Source organism: Condylura cristata, unplaced genomic scaffold (assembly GCF_000260355.1).
Source record: "Condylura cristata isolate star-nosed mole 26May11 unplaced genomic scaffold, ConCri1.0 scaffold00002, whole genome shotgun sequence".
NCBI classification, from domain to species: Eukaryota; Metazoa; Chordata; class Mammalia; order Eulipotyphla; family Talpidae; genus Condylura; species Condylura cristata.
This window is the reverse complement of record NW_004567103.1, coordinates 37,337,048-37,364,294: the sequence shown is the minus strand read 5'-3', so window position 1 is coordinate 37,364,294 and position 27,247 is coordinate 37,337,048. Positions and strand designations below refer to the sequence as shown.

The 27,247-nt window shown below is 34.4% G+C and overlaps 1 protein-coding gene across 1 annotated transcript in view; it reads left to right on the top strand.

Annotated features, from left to right (window-relative positions):
* Positions 1-19,706, top strand: part of DNAJC10 (DnaJ (Hsp40) homolog, subfamily C, member 10) — a 44,553-nt gene extending 24,847 nt beyond the window's left edge. The window contains exons 11-23 of the mRNA XM_012728401.1: positions 1,860-1,949; positions 2,629-2,742; positions 5,340-5,454; positions 7,841-7,968; positions 8,270-8,386; positions 9,248-9,349; positions 10,253-10,408; positions 11,138-11,271; positions 12,332-12,385; positions 12,575-12,722; positions 15,482-15,601; positions 17,239-17,343; positions 18,072-19,706. Coding sequence (XP_012583855.1) covers positions 1,860-1,949; positions 2,629-2,742; positions 5,340-5,454; positions 7,841-7,968; positions 8,270-8,386; positions 9,248-9,349; positions 10,253-10,408; positions 11,138-11,271; positions 12,332-12,385; positions 12,575-12,722; positions 15,482-15,601; positions 17,239-17,343; positions 18,072-18,083 — 1,395 coding nt within the window. The 3' untranslated portion in view covers positions 18,084-19,706. The remainder of the gene's footprint in view (positions 1-1,859; positions 1,950-2,628; positions 2,743-5,339; positions 5,455-7,840; positions 7,969-8,269; positions 8,387-9,247; positions 9,350-10,252; positions 10,409-11,137; positions 11,272-12,331; positions 12,386-12,574; positions 12,723-15,481; positions 15,602-17,238; positions 17,344-18,071) is intronic.
* The last annotated feature ends 7,541 nt before the right edge of the window (positions 19,707-27,247 follow it).

Here is a 27,247-nt window from a genome sequence, read left to right as displayed (position 1 = left end):
TCTAAGAAGCATTCAAATTTTTAAAAAATGTAAAACCCTATACCAGCTAACTGTTTTGAAGGTGAAAGTCAAAGGTTAGACAATATCCTTTATAAGCAATACTCCAAAAATGAACAGTTTTATAATGAGAGTCTAGTGAATTAAGTACTTACATAATTATATGAATTGCTATAGGAGGGTTTTTAATAAAATCTTCATATGTATATGACTAAAGTGAATGAGACAATGCATAAAAGACTTGTTTTGGTCCTTTAAACAGGTTGGTAATAAAGTCATTTCTTTAAGGTCTTTTAAGAATATTAATTCTGGGGCCTCCCTGGTGGCCTAGGGGTTAGTTCTCAGCACTAAGGCCTGAATTCGATCCTTCTCCAGGGAGCTAACCCACACATGACACAGCAAACCTCTCTTCTTTCCCCTGTTGCTTGTTCCCCTTAGCCATGTACTTCAGTCAGTCTATCTGATTCTTGTCTCTGGTGTATTCTCTCAATACCTGCACTTCTGGCCTATACCCATAGTTCTTATATGCAAAGAATAATGTAATTATAATGAAGTGTCTGATGGTCAAAAAAGAGAGAGATTAAATGTTATAGTATTTTTGATTAAAAAAATAGAAAAACAAATGTTAAGGAAAAAAATTGGGGGAGTCTCCTGGTGACATAAGGGTGAAAGTATCAGCACTATCAAGCTATATCACCAGCCACTGCAGTACTGGTTCGATGGAGCTAGAGCGCTAACCCACATGGCACAGCAGACCTCTCCTATCTTGCCTGCTGCTCCCCTCAGCAGTGTATTTCATTTCTTCTGCCTGTTTTGCTCCCTTCTCTTGTCTCTGGTGAACCCTTTCACCTTTCCCCCTACCCACACACACATACCTCTGGCCTACAACCCAGCCTTTGTATAAATCTTTTTTTTTTTTTATTTTGGAAAAACTGAACCTTATATTCTTATATTTTCTCCATGTAGTCATTCTCATTTTGAGCACAATAAGCTGTAAATACTGTGCTAGTTTCTATATACTTTTAGTGGAATCATAGATCTTTCAAGTGAAGGCTCTTAGTTAAAAGGTGTATATTAAATCTGTTTGTATCAAACCCCATTCATATTTTCTAGATGTTATCATTCTTCTTCATGCTTTATAGTACCACTTGCTTCATTGACAATTAGACCAGCAAGGAAAATTCCTTGAGAAAAATATGTTAAGGATAAATTATGGACAGAAATAAAGGAGATTTGTTAGAAGGGAAGTGTGTGTCTTTTTTCACTTACATGTTTTAATGGACCTACATTGAAAATATAAAGCTCTTTGTCAGAGTATCTGCAAAACTCCTAGGGTGCAGTTTGGTTTGGGAATGTTACTTTTTAAAACCTCTATAATAGAAAACAGATAATGTTCCAGTTTTCCAGTTATGAGTTTTCAATGCCTGCCAAATATTGGTTGGGATATAAAGTGTCTTGGGTTAACAGATATTCTAATGTTTTAATAATAAAGAATTTATAAAGCTCTGGCATTCTCTAAAGCATAGTTAACATTAAAATTAAACTGTACATAATAGTCCTAATGGTTCAGAATTTATTATGAGGATTATCACAGAAAATAGAGCATAGTTAATAGAAAATTTTCAGGTAATGAAACACCTAAATAAGGGCATTGACTTTATTTCATTTTTAAGGAATAGTCCAGTTTTTTTAATAACTGCCCCCAAAATGATATACTTTATTGTTTAAAAGCTTTGGAATAAACATCTCAAAACATGCTTAACTTCTGTGATATCTTTTCTTCTATGCTTTTATATGGAATTTGGGGGAAAAGTCAAAAAGATGTTAATTTAAAAGATTACAATATGATTCTCTTTTTCTAGTTTCTCAACTCATTGGATGCTAAAGAAATATATTTGGAAATAATGCATAATCTTCCAGATTTTGAACTGCTTTCAGCAAGCACTCTAGAGGTAACATATTTATAAAGAGCAATAAATGTTGATAAGAGTCCAAGTTTTAGTATTTTAAAATTAGTATGTTTATCACTAGAGAGAAAGTACAAGTTTCACAAGAATTGTATCAGTCTGTTTAGACTATAAATTCTAATAGAGTTGTTGAAATATCAGGGTGGATCTCTACTTTTGGAAAACTAGCTAGTCCGATATCAGTAAGTTTCAGGAGAGAAAGGCAAGATTTTTAGCCACAAGCCAACTTTGGATCAAATTTGGAAATTTATGTTCTTGCTTTTAAAAATAGTTTACTTTTTTTCTACTTGTTGATCCCCAAGCCTTCTGTCTCTATTTTTACCCAACTTTGTGTTAAACCTGGCAAAGCTTTTTTACCTATAGTCTATTTTTAAAAAAGATATTTTACTGCTGTTATTAAAAACTTATTTTTCTTGAAACAGTCTTCTAAGACTTTGTAAGTTAAGCTCTTATTTAATTTATGGAAATCGTTTCTGTAATGTTGAATAGATTTACATAAAGTTATTTCAAATAAACATCAAAATGAGTTTTAGGTAATATTGTGATATAATAAATAGGGTCACTAAAAGTAACTCTTAAGTCAAAGAAATACAGATTAGAACCTTTAGAATTGCCATCTCTAACATTTCTGTTTTATTATCTCTTTTTAAAAATCACTTTTAAGGATCGTTTGGCTCATCATCGATGGCTCCTATTTTTTCATTTTGGAAAAAATGAAAATTCAGATAATCCTGAATTGAAAAAGCTAAAAACTCTACTTAAAAATGAACATATTCAAGTAAGGAAATTATAATCTACTTACCTTCAAGTATTGTGCTTTCTAAATGTATATTTCAGAAACATCTTGAAACTAGGTTAAGAATTACTATTGTTTTTCTGTTTACCTGAAACCTTATTGAAAACTTATATTTTTGTTTTTATTGAAGGAGATTTTGCCTTATGTTTTAGCTGTGCGTTTATAAAGCAGTATCTTTATATACTAAATAATTTGCCAATGTAAGTCCAATTCTCTACCATACTGTTAAATCTTTTTACCTGATCATTTCGCCCCTTCCCACTAATTTCATCTTAATATCTGATAAAAATTTGTGTCATTCATTTGTTTTTATACCATGTAAGTGAAATCATGTAGTATTTGCCTTTTTCTAATTAGTATCATTAAGCATAATATCTCAGGCATAACCCTCTGAGATCATGTGGTGATGTTGGAAATAGTAGCATTTTGCCCTTTTTTTTTTTCTTTAATAGCTGAGTAGTGTTCCATTTTATATAAATACCACATCTTTATCCAGTAATCTGTGAATGGGCATATAGATTATTTCCAAATCTTGGCTACAGTATGGAATGCTATAATGAGCATGAGGGGTATACCTATTTCTTTGAATTGCAGTGTTTTGTTTCATCTTTTAATTCCTTCATTAAATACAAGGAAGTATAAGGGTCATATTGAATTTCTTTGTTTAATTTTCTAAGGGCTCTTCCTATGTCTTTCATAATGGCTACACCAATTTACATTCCCACTAGCGATATATGAGAATACCCTTCTTTCCATGACCTCTCCAACACTAATTTCATGTCTTAAGGAGAGTAGTCATTCTCATAGGTCTGGGGAAAATACCTTGCTTTGATTTGAATTTCCCTGATAAGAACATCTTTCCATGTTCCTGGTAGCCATCTGGGTGTCATCTTTGGGACAGTATCTGTACAGATCTTCTGCCCATTTAATCAGGTTATTTTTTTTTATGAGTTTATCTATTTTGAATAGAAACCCTTATTGGATATGTCATATACCAGTATCTTATACTCTGAGATCATGCATTGTTGCAAATGGCAGGATTTTGCCCTTTTTTTCCCTTTAATAGCTTAGTGTTCCATTTTGTAATATTTTTTTATTTTGATGATTATTCATATCAGTGTACAACAGCTTTTCAGTTCAGTGTAATTTATTTTTGCTTTCTTGCAGTTCGCATCAAATCTCACTTCCCTAAGACTAGTAGCTTTCTTGCTCCATTGTATGCTTTTGACTTCTTTGTAATAAATTAGTTGTCCATATATGTGTATTTCTATCTATATGTATGCTTTTTAATAAAATGGATTCACGGTATTCCCCACCTCCATTCGACCCCACAGATGAAGAAGAACTTCAGCTACACTTTAATGTACAAGAAAAGTAAAGTTACTGTTGAAATTCTCACTAAAATTTTTTACCCTGTCTTTGGAGTCAGAGAAAATGTAATTTAAATCCCTATTAACAAATATAAGCTCTTTAAATGTATTCAACTACTTGAATTGTACAGTCAGCTTTCTCTTAAATAGATCTGTGTTATCAGAAAGATAATTTTATGTGAAAGAATCTAGCATAGAATTTGATACATGGTAGAGACTAATGTATATTATTTAGTCTGTTTAAAAAAGGACTCATTGTAATTTTTGTAAATTTTTCCACTTAACAGTATCATAAATTTTCACCTGCCAGTATACACACACACCCACATCACTACCCCAAAGTCTAAGCAGTAATTTGCTATGTTTACACAATAATAATTTAATAAATCTTCTGACTTAAGCTTTTCACATTTTATATCAAAAAATACTCCCAAACATGCAGTAAAGGGAATTTTTTTGATCCAGTTATATTCTTTTAAAGTTTTTTTTCTTTTTTGTCTTCATTTGTCTTTTTTTTTTCCTTTTTTGTCTTCATCTTCCATAAAGTTTGTGTCAGTTTATATTCTTGCTGACAGCATCTAAGTGACCATTTCTCCACACCTCTGCCAACCATGGTGGTATTAGTCTTTACAAATTCAATGGCCATTTTGATATGCCAAAAGTGATTTGTTAGTAATATATCACTTGTTTTCATGGGATTGAAAAGCATTTTCAAGATTACTAACAAATCAGTGGTTTTCTATTTTCTGTGTGTGTGTCTGGCTCATTTTCTTTCTCCTGGTAGGGTTTTCTTTTTTTTTCCTACTGGATCCTGTGTCTTAGATCAAGGGAAAAAATGGGTAGAATTTATCTTTTACTTGTTGGTCATCTTTATGCTATTTTTTCCCCCTACGCTATGAAATTGCCAGCCTTTTCTACTTCTGGGGTCTGTCTTTAAGATTCACTCTGTTCTTCTCTCCAAGTTTATATAAATGTCCACAACATTTTTAGAAGGGCAGATGCCTTAACTCCCTTTTAGAAATTTCTTCACTGTTTTAAGTAAATTGAGTGCCATTGTTAGGTGTGAATTATTTCTCTTTTCATGACCTATTAACTTGTGTAAAAACTGTACTGTTAGAGCAAAGTCGTTTTTAGCTTATCTTCATGAATATTTAAAAGCTGAGAGAATACATTGTGTTTTCTTCAAATTGAATCTTTTTTCTACTTTAGATTGGCAAATTTGACTGTTCCTCTGCACCGGAAATCTGTAGTAATCTCTACATTTTTCAGCCATGTCTAGCAGTATTTAAAGGTCAAGGGACCAGAGAATATGAAATTCATCATGGTAAGTGGGGGAATGACAGAAATTATCTTTGTAGTAATGTTTTTCATTGTACTTCTTACCATGTTTTAAGATGCTCAATACATCTACTTTCATTTAGTAGTATATTTGTTTCAGGGAAATAGGTTTTTAATTGTACATATTTTATTCCGACTCTTCTTTTTAAAACTAATAGTTCTCTTTCCTGCTAGTCAATATTTTGAACAGTGTTTCAGTAAAAACTCCATTATGTCAGGATAGTGAAAAGTTTAAGGGTATTATTTATTGGCAAGTGGTAAGCAAACCATTCCAGTGAGCTGAGTATGGCATCTCAGTGATAACAGATGAATGATATTCATGCAATCTTTTGGATTTTTCCCCCCTTAGATTACCAGCTTTAATTAAATTTTTGTATTTCTATTCTGTATATTTATTTAGTTCTACATTCATGAAGTACTCATTGGTCCTATCCTAAAAGAAGTCAAATGTAGCAAAAGAAACACCCTGTTAAGTGAATGACAGAAATGGATGAAATGCCTGTTATGGGCAAATATGTTTTAGGTTAGGTGTTAGAATACAAAGTTGTAAGACATGGACTCAGTCTCAAGAAGTTTAAAATATCTAGCAGGAAAAAGAAGCTTTATAAGAAAATAAACTATGAATTAGATAAACATCTGCATACTATATCTAATGAGGTGGTATTTGAATAGAGTTGACATTTGAATGCTCAGTTTCCCGAACTAACTATAGGAAAGAATTGAGGTTCTCTAGACTAAAAGAACACATGAGCTGACTTGACAAGAGAACTTACACAGAAAGTGCTATGTAAATAGTAACTCCTCTTATTAAAGTCAGACATTTTCGAAAGCCTTTGCATGCTTCCACATTGAAATTTTTATTTATACAATGCAACTAGGGAGAAAATGAGATTTGAGAGTAACATGTCGCACAATAAAGTAGTAACTGGTTAGGGAAGATTATGTACCCAAATATGTCTGACTCTAAAGCCACACGCACAGCCAGATTAAACTACACCATTTTAAAAGTGCCAGGACATCCACATTTTTAAAATAATGGAGGTCTGCTTTTTAATTCAGACTTCACTTCCTTTATTCCCCTCTCTTGTGCTTCCTGATTTACTTAGTTCCATCTCTGCCTCCTGTAATATAATATAGGGTTGCCCACCTCCTAGCCTTTCCTCTCAAAAGGCTAGCAATTAAACAAAGCAGTTGATTATTGTGTTTGCAAAGTTGGGTCTTCAGAACATTTTTTGATTGTGGTTTTTGTTTTTCATTTTGGTGAGTTGTATGACCTCTTTGTAGATATTTATTATCAGCCTCTTGTCAGACATGTGGTATGAAAATATTCTCTTCTATGCAGGAGGTTGTTTCTTCATTTTAGTTATTTCTTTCACTGTGCAGAAACTGTTTCATTTGATACAGCCCCACTTGTTTATAATCTCTTTATTTTCTCCATGGGATCACTTAAAATTATGGTCAGTCGAGCAGTTTGTAAAGAATTGAAGCAGCAGCTAAATAAGAAAAAAAGCAAACGAATGTAGTATCATGCATCATTGTCATTGTTTTGAAATTGTCTCTACCACTAGGTTATGAACTAGTGGTATTATGACTGTATTTTTGCATGCCCTGCAGCACTTAAAACAAGTTCCAGCACATTAAATGTGTTTAATATCAACTACTAAAGGAATAAGTTAGGAGGCACCAGGGAAAATGTACTGTGCACTGACTGAGAAAGCTATCTGCCAAGCTTAGATTCTTTAGACAAGGGAAAATCCTGAGAATCTTTTAAGCTAGAGAGCATTATGATGATATTTACATGTTTGTAAGTTGACTGTACTAGCAATATAGTTACAGAGCCAAAAGACCGCATTGGTTATTGTAGTGGACCAGACTGAACTGAAGCAGTAACTTAGATTGGAATAGGAGATGGTAAGAGCTAGAATGGATAAAGTATGACACAAAAGCAAAAATCACTCTGGGAAACCTACTGGATTATGCCATTGGCCAGTAGGGAAAATTAACTTGATTTTGATAAATTTGAAATTCTAATGATATTTCCACTGGGCAGTTGGTAATGAGTTTTTTCATTCATAACATCTATTGAAGAAGAAGATAGGGGAATTAGGTAAGCATTTAGGCATTAGGCCATTTCAGGTAAGCATAAATTCCACTACTAAAGATAATTCTGCCTCTGAGAATGAAGGAACATTTTACATAGGGCTTTAAGTTTTAATTGTTCCTACAACAGTAGTATACAGAACACTAAAATCAGTTCATAAGTTTATCTTCATTCTTTAATACTTTAAGTATAAAAAATGACAAAAACTTTGAAATGTTTCTGTGAATAGAAAGGTAGAATGTGGATTTTAAATTTTCTTTCAATTTCAAAGGAAAGAAGATTCTATATGATATACTTGCTTTTGCCAAAGAAAGTGTTAATTCTCATGTTACCACATTGGGACCTCAGAATTTTCCTGCCAGTGACAAAGAACCGTGGCTTGTTGATTTTTTTGCCCCTGTAAGTTCATTTTTTTCTGTCATATTTCACTATTTCAAGATATTTCTCTTGTAAGAGCAAAAAGACATTGTCTAGATAACCTTGAACTTTGTGTGCAAGATTTGCATTAGTTTTGGCCACTCTCTCATTAGGTCAGCACTAGGAAGGTGCTGATCTCTTGTACCTCTAAAGATCAAGTATATACATGCTCCAGACTTGTAACTCAGTTTAGTTTATTTTACTTAGCGTATTGTTTATTGCAGAATGCTTTTTGCTTTTGTTTCATTTGCTTCAGTAGTTGTAAGTATTTTTTCTTTCCTAGTGGTGTCCACCATGTCGAGCTTTATTGCCAGAGCTACGAAAAGCATCAAAACATCTTTATGGTCAACTTAAATTTGGCACACTAGATTGTACAGTTCATGAGGGACTCTGTAATATGGTATGACTTTTTTTGTAGTTTGTTTTTGTAATCTTTGACAGCTTAATAACAGTACCTTTCAAATGTACTTATATATTTATAGGCGCAAAAGAAACAAATGATTTAATCACAATAATATAGTAAAACAGTAATATTTAAGTGTGGTTGAATTTTAAATGTTTTATATACCAAAATCAGGAAAATATTTAATTTGATAAAATACATGATTTTCCATTATTTACATTTCTTAACTTAGCGTTACCTTTTGACAATCTGCTATTTTTTTGTTTTCCTCATATACTTGTCTTCTAGTATGTCTTCTAGTGTTCCTAATTAAATAGGAGAAAATTAAAACAATGAAAGAAGCTTTTTGAAATCTTTTTTTACATAAAAATATTTTCTTAGGTTAATATTCTTTCTTCAGGTCCAGGAAGATCTAGAATTTATACTTCACTTTGAAAATATCTATAGTACCACCTATAAAAATTTTCTTGGGGGAAAAGTTATCAGACCTGAATCAAGCACCTCTGTGTACAGGAAATGACAGAGGAAAATGTTAAATGACACCGTGGCACACAGTCTGCAAATCTCAGCATGTAGAGGACTTTACAGGACAACACTAAGTTTATTGGACAAACACATTGGAGGTGGGGAGGATTAAAGAGATTTAAAAGATGTATCATTTAAATGCAAGTATAAATCTTATTTCCTTTGCTAAATTTCACCAGGCTAAAATTTTTCAGTCATCACCAATTTAATAGGTTTTTAAATCCTGTTATTTAAAGTAAAGGTAAAGTAGTTATAGAAGTTGAAGTAGGTGAAATACATAAAACTTTTGTTTAATTTGTATTCTTGTTTAATTTGTATTCTTATTCTTAATAGTATAATATTCAGGCTTATCCAACAACAGTTGTATTCAACCAGTCCAACATTCATGAATATGAAGGACATCATTCTGCTGAACAAATCTTGGAGTTCATAGAGGTATTTCCATGACTATAAATCTTTCCATGTACATTCTATATGAGCATTCATCATTATGTTTAATAACAACTCTTTCCATGTCAGAACATTTTCTAACAATGAATTTTAGTTTTTCTATTTCTTTATGTACTTTAAACTTTAAGAATAAGTATGCTTTTCACAGTACAGTGCCTTGAATATATGAAGTTACACTTTCACTTAGAGCCTTGTCACCCTCTTTCTGTTTTCTGATAGAACCACCACAGATTATTTCTTTAGGAATTGTAGATTAGGACAGTCTTGTTCCTTCTACCCCATAAAGGGTCCTTAGGTCTAGACCTCTATATGTGTTATTAACATATACTGTACATGCTATGTGTTATTAACATATACTGTACATCTGCAGTATCACCTTTTTTTCTCGCTAATAGTCTTGATAGTCTTGAAATAGTTATAAAAGCTTCCTAAGAAATGGAAAATTCTAGCTTATTATCCATTAATAACCATTCTACCCTGTCCTCTATTCACCTCTGCTTCCCAAAAATTTTTTTGTTTTTATCCCAGTGAAGCTAAACCTTAATATAAGCTTTCTGCTCATGGTAGATTGCACAGCATCTGGAGCAAGTGAATTGTGTAGTTTCTTCAGTCAGAATGTCAGAAAAACAGATTTTCCATTAGTAATTAAAGGTTTTAGCCAAGTCTTATAACACTTGCCTCATCTATCATAACCTTAAACACAGTTGCCTCTTTTCCCTTCCAAAGATGATTTTAGTGATGCATAGGAATACACCTTGATTTGTAAAGACTAATGAGTAAAATAATATAGGTTCTAAGTACCTTTTGATTATTCAAAAATAAGAACTTTTCTAAATGATGCATACCAACAATTTGCCAAAAATATAATGGAAGTTATATTCTCTTCAGGATCTCATGAACCCTTCAGTGATCTCCCTGACACCAACTACTTTCAATGAATTAGTTAAACAAAGAAAACATGATGAAGTCTGGATGGTGGATTTCTATTCTCCATGGTGTCATCCATGTCAAATTTTAATGCCAGAATGGAAAAGAATGGCCCGGGTATGTTAAAAAATATATATATTTTTTTAAGTTGTACTATTTTCTAGGAAGATTTAACAGATTTTGTTACTGATGTAAATGAGCCCACCCTAGATTGTCACTTGCATGAGCCCACCTAATACCACTTGCATGTGAGAATGTGAACAATATAGAATAATTACCCTTTTTTTGTGTCACTGGATAGCTTTTTACCGAATTTCTACCACTGAACCCAAAGATCCCACTTATTTCCTATTAAAATACTTTTATTGCTTCATTTTTAGAGCTTTAAAGGCAGCGCTTCAGAATATTGTGAAATGTAAGAAAAGTAACTAGTCAATAATTATTTTTAGGATAAAAAAAATGAACAACCTAAATTTCAAAATGGTTTCCAGTATCTTAAAATAATACATTTGTATGTTTGCAGTAAAGTTCTTAAATTTAGGTGAGTCAGTATGATAACTGCAAGCCATATCTCCATTTGGAAAAGTAACTGGTATATTACTATATGCTCTTGATTTCTAACATAATCTCCCCATGTATTAGATGATTGGATAGACTTCCTGTTCATTACTATAAGAGATGTACTGTTTTAAGCCCTTGTCCATTTTTATTTAGTGAAAATCACTGATTCTCATTTAATAGCCTAATAAGCACAGTGGCAGTTTCTGTTCTCTAACCCTACATTGAAGAGTTAGGGAGGTGAATTTACTATGGTCGTTTTGATCTGTTTAATCTCTTTTTTTATAGACATTAACTGGGCTGATCAATGTGGGCAGTATAGATTGCCAACAGTATCATTCTTTTTGTGCCCAAGAAAACGTTCAGAGATACCCTGAGATAAGACTTTTTCCCCAAAAGTCAAATAAAGCTTACCAGTATCAGTAAGTATGCCCTCGGATGTAAAGACATTTGTTACAACCATATATTCATTCAGTTTTTATCATGACTAGATAAAAGTTAACCCAACAAATATCTGGGAAGTCCACCATGTTCAAAATAGTATGCTAATGAGAATTTTAGAAGACAGAACTGAACAGTCCCACTATCATGAAACTGACAGTCTAGTAAAGAAGATAAGGTAAAAGTACCACTTATGAAGTCTTTTGTAACATCAGGTACTTTACTTTAGGTGAGTCAGTATGATAACTGCAAGCCAGGATTTTTACTAATTAATCCTGAAAAGTAAGAATTATCTCCCTCCCTGCTATTACAGATAAGTAAACAGATTCACAGACTATATGTAATTTTCCCAAGTCTATCTCAGTGCCCATGTGGTTCCACAGCACTCCATGGTAGTTTTGGTAGAAAATTCAAATACAAGGTAGAATGGTACATACAGTGAAAAAGTTAAAAATGAACCATGGGGGCCCTCCCTGGTGGCGCAGCGGGTTAAAGCACTGCACTGAGAAGCTTAAACCACTTCCACATGAGTTCAATTCCCGCCTACCCCAGAGGTGACCACATGGTGTGGCAGACCTCTCCTGACCCGCCCGCTGCTCCCCTCAGCAGTGTACTTCGTCGATCTGCCTGTTCTGCTCCCTGCTCTGTCTCTGGTGAATCCTCTCACCCTCCGTGTCTCTGGCCCATACCCCATTTCTGTATGAATAAATAAATCTTTAAAAAAAAAAAAATGAACCATGGATTCTATGAAAGGAAATCATGAAAGAATGCTAAAGCATGGAATATTTTTAATGTTGCTGTTCCATGGGTTTGCAGGAAATGTCCAGGCAAACTCACCTTTAGGTCTGTGCAAGGCACAAGAATACAGAAAAATTTATTTGGGAAGCCATGTAAGCAGTATTTGTAAATACATCTATCTGAAAAGAGATACTAAGTGAAGTCAATCAACTAAATTCATCTTTAAGTTGCTATAGTGAGATTATTAAACATACCAATAATAAGAAATAGTATTTACAACTTAACTATATTTTTTTCTTTCAGTAGTTACAGTGGCTGGAATAGGGATGCTTATTCCCTAAGAATCTGGGGTTTAGGGTAAGTTAAATATTTATTGTATAAAAAGTTAATGCTGTTTACCTTCCTCATGTCTCTAGTTAAATTTACTGGGAGTTATTTATTACATAATCTGTCATTCTTTGAAATAATTTTTAACTCAGTCTTGTACTACTACATTTTAGATGTTTGCTTTGGTTTTGTACAGTTAAAAATGTTTCCTTGCCATAGATTTTTACCTCAAGCATCCACAGATCTAACACCTCAGACTTTCAATGAAAAAGTTTTACAAGGGAAACATCATTGGGTGATTGACTTCTATGCTCCTTGGTGTGGACCTTGCCAAAATTTTGCTCCAGAATTTGAGCTCTTGGCTAGGGTAAGTCTTATCTATCTACTTAAATTAGATGTGATCACATGTATGTTGTAATAGTTACATAAAACATTTTAAATTTTCTGAAGTTTCCTCTCAGTTAAAAAAAGAAAATACTTTCTATGACTTTTCAGACTTAAGATTTCTAAGCTAATAACTTCTCTATCTTGGTTAATAATATCATTTATGTATCAGAATTCTGAGTCAGAAAGTTTAGTGTTCTCTCTTATCCCTTATTTCCTTCCCTCCCACACCACTACTGTGCTCAAATAATCATTATATCATCTATCCATCTCTTCTGTTAGCCTCTTTATTCAAGCCTTCAATATCTTTTTATCTCTAGGCTTATATTTAATTAGTCCCACAGTGTCTTCTTCAGTTCTACCGTGGACATCTTTGAAGATTGTGCCTTCTCTAGTTTCCCATTAACCAACTTTCATGACATGCGTTCCTGACTGCAGGTTTTTGACCTGACCATTTCTACCTTTTCTGGTTTATTTTTTCCCCACAGTAGATACTCCCAGCACAACAAAGACACTGGGATTTCTGAACAAATACCCCTATCTACATACTGCTGCTACCTGCTACCTCTCCCCAAAAAGTTTTAGTTTGATCATGATTTTTTTTCTCCTCATTCTACATAGTCTAATTATTCTTCTGCCCTATTCTACATAGTCTATTCTTCTGCCCTTCTCAGTTAATCATTGTTGCCTTGATGGTCCTGGAGTACAAGCTAATACTTATAATGTGTGTTACTTATTTAGAAATCTGTCTTTCTTGAGAATATGGGCTTCTTGACTGCAGGGAACATGATTTATAGATCTTTATGCCCCTAGAATAACTCAAAATATGCACTGAAACCAAATACATAAACTGAATACTATTTGAGTTTTGGGTGTTTGTAACTGGCCTATTAATGACCTAATCTGGATTGATGCTTTCCTCTCTTCTGGACTCAAGGGACTTTTTACCATTGTGTACAAAACACTCTTTAGAATGAGAAAGTCAGCACTAAGTGAAATTTGAACATTTGAACATTCCAAGTCCTGGGAGTTTTTTTTAGCAAAAGGATTTGCAAGCTTCTGTGAGCCCTAAAAGGTTATTAAAGGACTAGTCAAATAGTTATTTTGTCACCTCTTACTTTTTTCTCTAATAATTCTGACAAAATTGTATTCCCTTTACCTCATGTGCTGAGAAACTTACATATTGATAATGCAGCTTTATCAAGAAAGTAGCAAAAAACGATTAAATGTGTTAAAGATCAGTTAACAATTCTGACCACCAAGTGGAAAAGCATTATACTAAATACTAGAGCTACAAAAGTAAAATAAATGTTCCACATCTTTAGTAAGCCTTTACTCAAGTGGAAAGGTAAGTTGAAAATATGCTAGACATTGCTGTAGTCAGATTAGAATGGAACAAAAATATGCAATGAAGGTAAGTCATAACAGTCGATGTAAAAGGTAGGATTTGAGGTGAGAATTATAGTAAAACTAAGAGTTTAGCTCTTGAAATGGTTGGCTAGAGAGCACTCAAAGTAGAGAAGTCAGTATTTGCTAAGATGTAAGGATGTGGGTGCATGTTTAGGGATTTCCACTGTTGGTCTAGTATAAGGACTGAGGAGCAGTGGCAGAAACTGAGGCTCAACTGAAAAGATGAGGAGGGTTTGGTCCTTTTCCCCACACTATTGCAGACCCTTCAGTTATTTCATACTGCTTCAGAGATATTCTATGAGACATTAGAGAACAGGTATTAGATACGATTATATCCACTTTGTATTTTAGAAAGTTCGTGTAGGATCAACAGAACAACAAAGGCAAAGAAAGACATTGATAGCACCAAATATAATATGGTGCCCAAATAGAAGATAAAAGGAGATGTAAGATTGAGCAGGACTTAGTATTTCATTGGGAAAGAAGAGTCTTTAAGGGTGGCCCTAGTTGTTAACTCGAACTCCAAGTTCGAGTTAACAAGGGAGAGTGGGAAAAGGTTCCTCTTGGAAATTATGTATTCAGGGTGCTCATGTAACTAGAGCAGGCTAATACATAGCTGAAAACTAAATTTAGGAAGTGACTGAAGTTCCATAGCATACAGATATAAAAGATCTAGGAAAATAGTCACAGTGAAAATACTGACAGGTTGGAACTGTGGTTGAATACTATAATTTGAAGGGTAGATGTAGATGGTCCTTCTGCTGGAAATGAAGAAAAGCTAAAGGGCAGAAAAACCAAGCAAGTTTATAAAAGGGGGGGTTGATTAGCAATGTAAGTTTCACTGCAGGAAGCAATAAGAACAGAAGCTAGACTAAAATCTGTTGATAAATTGGCAAAGTGGTAAACTTGTAAAAAGAAAGACTATGGTAGCCGAACGACAGTTCAGTCAAGGAAGGAAACTTTTTTTTTTTTTATCATAGATATGAGACTGAAGAAAAAGGAAATGCTCACAGGAAAAAGTGGAAGAATGCTACTTCAACAGATGAGGCCAGAGAAAGGAGAAGGCTGAGGGCAAAATCAGGTGTTTGTGGTGAGAGTGGACAAGGTGTAGGCAGCAGGAAGAAGTTGTAATTTAGGGTCATCTGCTGGGTTTTCTTGATAAGGTAAAGGAGTTAATAGGAAGTAAGAGCCACTGAAAATTTGGAAGCATTAATTGAATGGAAAGAATAACTGAATTTTTTTAATGAGATGTAAAGATTTGAATTTTCTGGTTCATTTTGTGGCTGCCAGTTTATGCCAAGGAAAATCTAAACTCCACTTTTCTTTTTTCAGATGATGAAAGGAAAAGTGAAAGCTGGAAAAGTAGACTGTCAAGCTCATGCCCAAACATGCCAAAAAGCCGGCATTCGAGCCTACCCAACTGTTAGACTGTACCCCCACGAGGGCACAAAGGTAAGGGGCCCTCAGTTTTCCTTCTGTCAGCCAGTCGAGTCTAAAAGATTGTTCTTAACCTATGTGCTGTCTTTCTGAGTGCTGTTCTATCATTTCTATCATTGTATATATTGTTATATATACAAAGCAAGTTTATTTTTGCCTATATACAAAGTGATTTTAGAGACGTTCTCCCAATTGCTCTACCATGTTTATATTCATGAATAGGAAAATTACTAGCGGGACATCCAAAATATTAATGATTTCCTATGAGTGGTAAAATTCAAAGATAATTTCTTATGAAGTTCTGTATTTCCTGTTTTTATAAAATATTCTCCTTTATAAATCTTTCCAAGAAAGACAAAAAAAAACCCCACAATGCTTTTGAAAGCCTTAGTACCTGAGCATTTCTCTTAAGGAATATTTGTTGTTATGAAGTTAAGGTTCAATAAGAAAATAACCTGTGTATTCATTAATCCAAATTGTGTACCTCTCACCTAAATGTTAATAGTCTTCCAGCCAATCCAATCACTTAACTTGAAGTACTCGTGGCCTTTTCTGTCTTCCTAAGACATTTTCTGCAATAAAATGGTGATAAACAAGTATTTTCAGTATAATTAATATATCATGTTTATCACATTTTAAAATAGAACTGAAGAAATATTTCAGAAATCTGAAATTGTTAAGACATCTGATTTCTCAGTGAAGGATTCTGATTTTTTAAAGGTCACCTCTATTTTTAGAACATCTTGGGGTAAGCAGAACTTGAATCTTCATTTGCAATCATCAGCCCTACTTCCCAGCTCTCATGAAGCTGAGAAATAGGTGACATAAATAAGGCTCTCACTAAGACAGAAGAATGTTAGGAAAGTATCAGTATAATAAGCAGTCATAGGATTAACAAAGACACAGAGGGGCCCTCCCTGGTGGCACAGCGGGTTAAAGCACTGCACTAAGAAACTAAAGCCACTTCTGCATGAGTTCAATCCCCGCCTGCCCCGGAGGCGACCACATGGCAGGCAGACCTCTCCTGACCCGCCCGCTGCTCCCCTCAGCAGTGTACTTCGTTGATCTGCCTGTTCTGCTCCCCGCTCTGTCTCTGGTGAATCCTCTCACCCTCCGCATCTCTGGCCTGTACCCCAGTTCTGTACGAATAAATAAATAAATCTTTTTAAAAAAAAAAGACAGAGGAAGTTGTTTGAAAAGATGTAGTGTCCAGAGAACAAAATCAGGAAGTAAAATATCCCTACCCAATCAGAAGACAAGGTGACATCCAGAATTTACCAGACAAGAAGGCTAAAGCAGAATAGTGATTGGAATCAATACATACTAAAATAGGCAAAAACACAAAATCATACCACAGAATCATTATTCGCAGTAGGATGGAAACAAGTGTTTCCAGATTCAGACTTAGAGATAGTTGCTGCTTTCCATTATTGCAGTTTGGGATCAGATTTGGGAACATGTTGTCTTTTATGATTTATGTTTAAAGCATTTGGAGTTCACAATGCATTTTTCCCAAGGAATTACGCTACATGTCCCCATATATTTCAAGAAATTATGGGTTAACTGTGCCTCTGCAGTATTACTTCCTTGCAGTAAGAAGTATTTAGCTTTTTAGCTGGAAATGTGATATATAAAAGTGTTTTTCATTATAGAGAAATATTTGGGGAGAGCAAATAGATTCCAGAGATGCAAAGGAGATTGCAACCATAATATATGAAAAATTGGAAAATCTTCAAAATCATGGAAAGAGAAATAAGGTAAGGACTAAGGCTAAAGCTAACTTTGGTAAACATTATCTAAATCTATTAGTATACATATGTCAATAAATTCATAAAGCTTAGAAAATGGGTCATTGAAAGAACAAGCATGTAAAATAATGTAAAAATAAAATTTAATAAATACTATGGCCATAAATTACTTATAAAATAGAAATTTGGTTACACATTTTGGTTAGCAGCTTTTGGTGGTTGTCTTTTTTGTATAGTCAAAGGCCTCTCCTGAAATTTTTAACCTATTGAGAACCTGCTGTTTTGTAGAAGGGCAGTTTTTTCCTTTTTTATGTCATTGTAGGTCATATTTACAAATAGTTCTGGAATGCTTTCTGAATGGAGTTTAATACAATCATATATGAGGCTTCTTGGATTCTTCTCTAGAAGGTTAAAGAATGACAACCTGAGTTTTGGAGGGGGCTAGCGACTGCTGGCTGTATAGGACCATGTCACAACTGCAGACCCAGTACCGATAAACACTTTAAAGTAGTTTTCTTGGTTTCAGTGAACAAAATGTTTCTTTGATGTCTTGGCAATCAATGTTAGTTTTCTGTTTTAAATGTTTGAAATAGCAATTAATTATGACTTTGAAAGTACTTAAAGTATATTTCATAGTTTTTATGTTAATAAAAGGGGAAAATATTTCCATGTACCGATCCATTATATAACCTTGAAATTATTAAACTGTTTCCTCTTTGACTTTTACATTACTATAGGATGAACTTTAATGATGTTGAAGATAAAGAAAAAATTGAAATTCTTAAAAATGATTATCAGAAGACATCTTCAGAAAACAAATGTGAACATTACCTTGGACTTTTTATTGCACTGTCTGGAGGATCATAAATATTTTAGGTTGTGTAGACGATTTACAGTTCTTTATTGCATATTCTTCTTTGGTTTTATTTTCTTATGAAACCTATAAAAAATTCAAAAACCATTCTTAGCTCACGGCCATACACAAATCGGCCACAAGCTAAATTGATTCCATGGGCTATAGATGTCTGAGCCCTGGAAATGTTCTGGCCAGCATCTTGGACACAAGCCTGTTTTTGCTGTTTTCTACAGAAATATTACAAGTTGTACAATGTGAACCTTGTCACTTGAAGTTTTTGTGGTTCACCTGGAGATAAGTTTTCAATCAGCTGTTCCTTCTAAAAATGCTCTGAAAGTGATTCTCTACCCATATATTTCATTTAAAACAGTTCAGTGTGGCAAAATAGATGCCCTGTTTTTCAGATTGTAGTGAAGAGATTTTTCATTTCTTTCCTTCTTAAAGGTTGAATTGATTTTAATTTCTCAAACTGAAGAAAAACATTTGCAACAGCACATAAACAGATTTCATAGATTTCTGCAGCATCCAGAAATACCTGAGGGAAAGTGTTTATAACTGTTACTTGCTAGGCATTGTAGACTATCTCAAATACATCAAGTTATATATTTTTTAAATGTCTGTTTATTTTCTGAATTACTTTTATAAAAGTTTCTTCTCTGATAGTTGATTTTTGAAGTATCTTTATAAGTATTTATTTTTTGCCTTCTGGACTGTTTTGCTGTATATTCTTTACATTTGCTTTTTTTCCTTCACGGTAATAGATTTTCACTCTACCAATCTCTTCATTATTTAAGTAGGAAAAATAAGGTTGGAAGTCAGTTTCACTATAGCTTAAATGTAGTTATCTAATTATTAGTTTACTGTCAGAAGCTTATTTTGATAAACACTGGCATAATGAAGTTATTTTTATAAAAAAATTCAGTATATAAATCTAAGGTTGGTAACTGAGTCTCAGTTGTTACAAACTCAATCCAAACTTCCTTACATTTCTAACAAAATACAGAGATTCTAAGTGGTCAAACGAGACAAATTTTTGAATACTTAATTTTTTCTTTTTTAAAAAAACCTAGGATTATGTATAATAGTGACAATTTTTCTTAATGTACTTTACCTCTTCCCGCATTCCCTCAAAGGTTATTTCAAAGCTACAGTTTATGCAAAAATATTTTTTCCTACTGCATCACTCTTTAGCTCTTAATCTTGGATTTTACTTTATACATGTAAGCCCATATGGAACAATCTCAACTTCTAACTGTAATTGAATACCACGTTTTTGAATTATGATCAGTAAAAGTGCCTTTCATTTGTTAAATTTTCAGGGCCTTGAGAATTTTTTAAATTGGCTTGTTTTCTTCAAAAATCCCAAGATGAAATGACTTAAGTCTTGGTCAATAAACTGTACCAGTTTTGTGAGTCCTGTTTTGCTAGACACTGAGGAATGTACAAAAGGAATTCAAAACATGGCCCTAATTTCTAACTAAACCCAGAAACAAGTATATTGACACCCACCCTACCACATATAAATGCAATTCCAAACTTACTAGTTGAGAAATACCTTAGGCAGTAAAATACTTACCGTGAAACTTGACCTAAGTATATGCCTGTGGAATCAGCTCTAAAACCAAGGCTACTCAGGAGTCATGTTAAGTCTCTGTATCAGATAAGTGACACACGCTAGGAATATGTTTTCTGCAGTTATATCAGTATCCCTGGGTATTTCAAAAACAGTATTAAGTTTTAATGGCCACATTCACATTAGTCCACTACAACTCAAAGGAGTTCTAGGTAAAATACGCCATTTCTTTCAGCAACACTTTTTTTGTGTAGCTGGCCTTGGGCTGTATCAGTACTGTCTCTGGCAGAGCAGAGTACATTCTGTCATGCAGCTGAGATGAAAAACTAGGTACTTTAAGCATGTGACTACAATAAACCAGTTGGAGTTTGTGGTTTTGGCATCAGTGATGCTTGCGTATTCCTATTTCCCAAAGTTGATTTAACATCACATTTTTATTTATAGTACTAAGACAAAGGAAAAATAAAATATTAATGATTATATAATAACTCAGTTGTCAAAGTTCTTGAAATGTCTTCATTTTCTGATAGTATTCATGGCAGGAAGTTTCTCTGAATTATAGTTACCCAAAAGAATTACCATGTTCTTATGTATAGGACAAAAATACTTATGTATTATGTATAAGAAAATGTTTAATAAGGCAGTATTTTAAAACCATTTTAAAAGATTTTTTTATGTAATTAGTATTAGCCCTTGTGGTTACCAACTAATTCAGGTAAGTGTTTTGAACTAGACATATTCAGTCCACCGCCACTGTTAAACATTATAAAGGTTAAATTGACAAAATACATTTTGTATTCTCTATTGATAGCTACTGGATAAAGCTGAATCTGAAGATGAAAAGTAGTAACTTTCTGGTAATATACTACTTTATATATATAGCAAAATGTTCAAGTACCCCGATTCTTCTGGTAAAGAAACTCATTTTGATTAAGAGTAAAATTTAGATCAACTATCAGGCTAAGTATAAATATTGGCTGTCCTGAAAGTAATTATGGTCAAGAAGGCCTATGCTAAAGTAGCTATTGTTCAAAACATTTTATCTAAGGTAAAACTTTAAAAAAGAAGCAGGTTCCACTCCAAGATGGCAACTTAGGAGACCCCTACAGTTACCCCTTTCCACAGAGACACACCAAATCCATAGCTATACATGGAACAGTTAGCCCAGAAAATTCATAGAAGAAAACAGGCATGTCTTCCTAGGCATTGACCTTACCTAAGTTTGAGGACTCAACTTAAAACATGGGGGGGCGGGGGGCAGCACAGGGGGTGGTATCTACATCAAACTAAAAAGCTACTGTATAGTGAAAGAATCTACATCAAACTAAAAAGCTACCATACAGTGAAAGAAATCAAAACAGACATCCTACTGAACGGGAGAAAATATTCACACATTACAGGCTTAACAAAGTAACATACATACTAATTCATAAAACAATATTAAGAAGGAAAAAACCTGAATATAAAATGGGCAGAGAATCTATAACAGACTCTTCTCCAAAGTGGATGCATAAGTGCTCATCAGGCACGTGAAAAGATGTTCATCACAAGCAATAATGACATGTCTCACAGCTGTGAGAATAGCTGTCCTCCAAAAGAGATGAAACAAGCATTGGAGAGGATATGGAGAGAATTGAGCCATTCTTTACAATATAAATTGGTGTAGCTGTTACGGAACGTAGTATGGAAAATCATCATGAAGTAAAAAAAGTACAGAAATTCCATCAACCAGTTAACCATACTTCTGGGTATTAAAGATAGACAAAAACACTTAAATAAGCTACTTGCAAGGCCCTCCCTGGTGGTGCAGCAGGTTAAAGCACAACACTAAGAACCTAAAGCTACTTCAGCATGAGTTCAATCCCCGCCCCGCAGGTGATCCACATTGCCTGGGAGACCTCTCCTGACCCGCCCACTGCTCCCCTCAGCAGTGTAGTCAGTCAGCCTGCTCTGCTACCCACTCTGTCTCTGATGAATCCTCTCACTCCCCTGCACCTCTGGCCTGTACCCCAGTTCTATATGCATAAATAAATAAATCTTTTTTTAAAAAAAAAAGCACCCAGTGATGGTAAAGCATGGTGATTACAGTTAATATTGCATTACAGATTTTAAAATTACTAAGAGTAACATTCTTATCACAGTAAGAAAACATGGTGGAGCATGTGAACTAATTTCATAGTATCAAATAATTGTTAAATCACTATAATAGGAAGTTTTTCCTGCCTCCAGCCCCAGTAATTACAAATGTCTTCTCTGAGGATAGAATTCTTAGGTTCTGCTCTATTTCCAGAACCTAGTGCATACATGTAAAATGTATCTCTTAATTAACAAGTATTGTACAAGACTGATGTTCCTTGATATTAATTTGCAAGTAACGCAGTTATGCTAAGACTTGCTAACTAGTAGTTACTTACTTCATGCCTTAAAGGTTATAGTCTATGGTCTAAGTGTAGCAACATTTATAAAGCTTAGGGAATATTATATACTATGGAAATTTTTGCAATTTTTATAATTTTTACTGTATGCTTAATATAGTTTTAGCTAAAAAGTGCCTATTCCTTTAAAAGGAACTTTCTCAACTTCTATAACTATCAATTTCTATACCTAAGTTCCTATAGTAAATTCTCTTAAAAGATGTTAACCAGAAATAGCATCAGGTACCAGTAGATGGCAGTCAAAAATAATCAGATGTAGATGTTTCGTTCTCAGAAAATGCTGTATCTCCCCAGACTGAGAATTCACAAAAGTCTAATTTGCCTTTGTTTTTAATTAAAAACAATTCCTGGATAACGATTCATGTATATTGAACGATGAGAAGTTGCAAAGAAGCTATCTTGTATCTGAAAATTTATAACCTAGCATAGTAAATCAGAAAATACTTGAGTGTGTGAATGATATGAAAGGAGAAATCCATCAGGTCACATAGGCTCACACCGCTGAAGACACATATGAGCTCGTGACACTGCGCAACTGAGGCCACTGTGAAATGGAACCTAGACGTAGACGCATTAATTTTAAGGACCTCCAAAAACAAAATTTACTGAAAATACCTTAATTTGCTTTTATTCAACCATCTCCTCTGGGTCTTAAGGTGTTAGTACTGCTTTAATTTATGACGTAAAAAGCCCACTGCTTGAGTAAAAGAAGCACTCTGCTTGCTCTTAGCTGATTTCAATACTGGTTCAACTACTTACTAACTTTGGACAAATTACTCCATTGCCCTATAGTTTAATTCATTCGCTAAATGGTAAAAAGATCAACTACTTCATCAAATAGTCATGCAGGTAAAATGAGAATTTTTATAGGAATACATGGGAAAGCAACAAAAAATCAAGAACATCAGAAATTTCATAGGACAAATGACATGGTATCTTAATGAAAAATGACAAGGAGGAAAAACCAGGATAACCTATAGATTAAAAATCTTAGTTTCTTGAGTCTTATCAGCCAAAGGAAAGTTTGGAATTTGGATTTTCACTAACCAAACTATAAATATGCATATATGAAACACTTGGAGAGAGTTAGAACTCTAGATATTTTATGTTAATCAAGCATTCCTGGGAAAGAGGACTGTTCGAGGTATGCTGACCATGTTTACAAAATTATTTGCTTCAAAACAAACCTGTGAGAATGGGGGGTTGAGGGATGTTGGTGATAATAGTTGGAGGGTGATTAGAAATGGTTGTTAAGTGAAACAACTTGGCCATATTGTATTAAGTATTCGAACTGAATAATGACTAACTAGGGGTTGATTATGGAAATGTCAAATAGAAAAAATTTTTTTCTAAGTTTAACTTTCACAAAGCAAAGCAAAATACTGTCTTTGTAACTATGCTATTATTGAAATTATACACAGAATCCCAAGTGACAAATTTATAATCATCTGTTTGCCAGATAAATTAGTCTACTGAATAGGAGAGGTAGGAAAATTGCAGGATAAAAACTGGATCAGTTGGCACTAAGTAGAACTACTTTGGAAGAACATGTGCAACTCCCTTTCCTTTATGATTCCCTCCCAGCTTGGGACCTGAAAGCCACTTTACTGTTTCATGCCAAACCAGACTAACAAAAGTAAAGGCTGATCATCATGATCCAACTGAATCTGCAGGAGGAGGCAGAAATAGTCTTTGCAAAGTGGCTTCCAGGGTGCTGTAGGGTCCTTCTGTGACTGGCAGCCCCTAGCCTTGCCCTCCACGGAAACTAAATAGGCAGCTCTCTTATTGCACTCTGGGAGGGAGGGCTATTTCCTGAACTGAATCTTTCTTCTCTGGATATCTTTCTCCACTTTCCCTCATCTCTCCCTCCCCCCAGCCCTTTTTATCTCCCACTCCACTCTTTAATCTCCCCTCCTTCCTTTCCATCCCTCCACCCCTTTTAAGGCCCTGGAGCAGTTCAGTGTTACTCTCTTACTGCTTCTTTACAAAAAAGTTGTGTTTATTGAAAGCAGACTTTTCCCCTATATTAGCGCTGAGATTTGAATGCTGTGCAGCATATATTCCAGATGACTCTAAAGACTTTGGAAATGAAAATGCTCACTTAAGAAACATTTTGGAAGATCTTCAGCACTGCAGATACAACAGTGAATATTAAAATTCATGTATGAAATGAACTCACATGAGTTCAAGGCTGGAGTACACATATCCTAAGCCCTTCAAATCTTTCCAACTTGACCTCAGTTTCTGATGTGCTTCCATGTTCTTTGAGGTGTACAATCTTCCTTACTTCATCCTGTGTTATTGAGTAGAGCCTAAACAAGTTACCTCAATCCTTTATTCATTTAAAAAAAAAAAAAAAGTGGCTAGCAAACATTCACCTCAGCAGGAATCTTAGCCTTTTAGTGTTTTCTACAGCTCCAAATCCATATTGCACCACAGCCCACTGGTCTCAGGGTCCTCTTAAGTCTCACCAAACGTTGCTACTTTCTATTTGATGGTAGCCAACCCAACAAATGTGAGATGAAACTTTGTGGTTTTAATTTACACTTTAATCACTACTTTTCCCATTTTAATTACTTTTCCAATCTTTCATATTTTGTGAGAAGTTGGTTAATTTATATTTCATAACTCACTTATAGTATTTTTCTATGTGGATATGCTTGCCTTCTTATCCTTACCCTTATCTTTTAAAGTCAAACCCTATTTTCCTCCATGAAACCTTTGCTGATTCCTTGGCTCCACAAATTTCTTGATTTCTAAAAAGTTCTCACCATTACACAACTCAGTATTTTTTAATAAAGCATAAGCTTTTATTAGCCATGTATTGTTTAATTACTCCATAGGTTGTTATCTTCCCAAATTGGTTGTTAGGTCTTCAAGGAGAAAAGAATTTTGTTTATACTTGAGTCTTTGAGAGTTGCCTTAGGGAACTAAATGCTGTGTGGCTTATTCAATTAGTTTGCATGCCGTTCTACATGTGAGAAGTAAATACTATGGCCTTATAGAATAGAAAAGCAGATATATTTAAATCTACTCTAAGAAAAAAAATCAAAATTAAAAGCTACTACCTAATAAAGTATGTTTTACCTTTTCTTAAAACAAATTACAATAGTAATAATCATGTCTCCTAGTGTCAAAATCAAATAACCTCAGTTGCTTCATGTATAGCTATATTGCTTGTCAAACTTACAGGAGTAACACAGGCTATTCCCTGTCTGCTCTTCTTCCCTTGCCCACATGCAGATATGACTTTTTATTGAAGTGATGTTGCAATTTACAGTATGCTTCAAAGGTTCATTATGGAGAATCAATATGTGTATAGACTACCTTAAGTTCCCGTTAAAAATACAAATTTACCCTTCACTATGCTATTGTCCTCTTTCCCTCCCTCAATCTGTTCACTTCCCTTATTCCTTTCTTTCTGGTAACCATGAATTGGTCTTATTCTATGACTTCTTTTCAAGTAAATATTTTTTAAAGTTCTTTAGTTGGAATTAAAAAATTTAATTCTTCATTTGGGAATATACACTCTATAAATTGAGTGGGTAAATACTGACACACATCACACCCTACACAAGATGTGTTCCCTCAGAAGTAGGCCAATTCATCCATTATGGGATCGAGCCATAAAATTTAAATCCAAGCAGTAATTCTCTAGTAAAGAAGCTCTACTTCTCAGTCCTCCTGAATCATAACGAGTTGGCATGCAGAGTTGGCATGAATAAGCTCTAACATAAAAATTCATCCAGTCTCAAGAGTTAGAATCTAAGGGAGAAACATATTCAGGTTGTCATTTAAACACAGTATTTTTGAATAGCATTTCACCAAGTTAGCGTCAAATGAGCTACTGTCCAGTGAAATTTTAAAAATATGTAAACATCTTAAACTAGAAAAGCTCAGCACTGCTAGATGTCTGTGTGTTCTGATATGATACTGGGGACACTACAGATTTGTCCATGATGATTATATAGCTGTTAGAAAATACTGGCCAACGCTGCTTCAACTCCATATCTCATATGGAAGATATCTTCAAATTGGACACCTTCATGAAATTTTCCATAACAAGTAAAATCTGGCATTAATAATGACTCCTAATAACTTATTCCACTTCCTATTTTTTTGCTGCTTAATAAATCCAATATTCATGAATTACAATTTGTATGCAATATTTTGAAACATGCAAATTAATATGGGCAAGATACTTGCAAAACAGGAAGCTAATCCTTATAGTATACAATGAGATCTCTAGTGAGTTTGCTGAATATGCACAGGAAAAGTCAGAGTCCTCAGAGCCAAGGGGACATCACAGCAGAGAACATCTGGAGCGGCCTGACACTAGGTTAAGCCAGAGTGTTGCCTCTGGGGTGGCTCATGCCCAGGTTGTTCCACTCTTTACGTTTGGCCTTCCCCTGTGACAGTGGAATGGACTGCCCTGTGAGTGTCCATCTGAAGACTCCCCACTCTGTCTGTGGCTCCCTCTCCCCCAGTGGACCTACCAGAAGTTGAGATTGATAACCTCCCATGGTATGGCCTCTCAAGAGCTCCCTAAGTCTAGGAGTGGGTTCTTTGTGTTCTAGTTCCTACATAATTTCAGGGAAATGAGCTGCATGGTCTTTGAGTCCCTTGGTAATTCAATAGCTGTACATCTAATTCCAGACTCTCTTCATCATGCCCTTTCTTGGTGCTGTTTTTTGGGGGGACTTAGATAGAGGACAACTGTTGTCATTTCTGATGAGTCCACCACATTTGCAATTTCTGTCCTTTTTCTTTTACTGGAGTTGACATTAGTACAACTTCCTTCAGCAGCTATGTGGAGGGGGGTTTTCTGTGATGACTGTTTCTAGAATGGGAGATGTTAGGAAATGGCCTGTTTGAGTTATATGTTGACTTGGCTCAGTAGAACTGAGTTTGATAGGGGTGATCATTGGCTGTCATCCTTGGACTTTCGACTGTTGCTTGGACTCCCCAAGCAAGATGTTGCATGCAGTAGTCCTGCCGCCACCATCCAGAAGGCTAGGAGCTGCAGGCCAATTGCCAGAACCTGTGTTT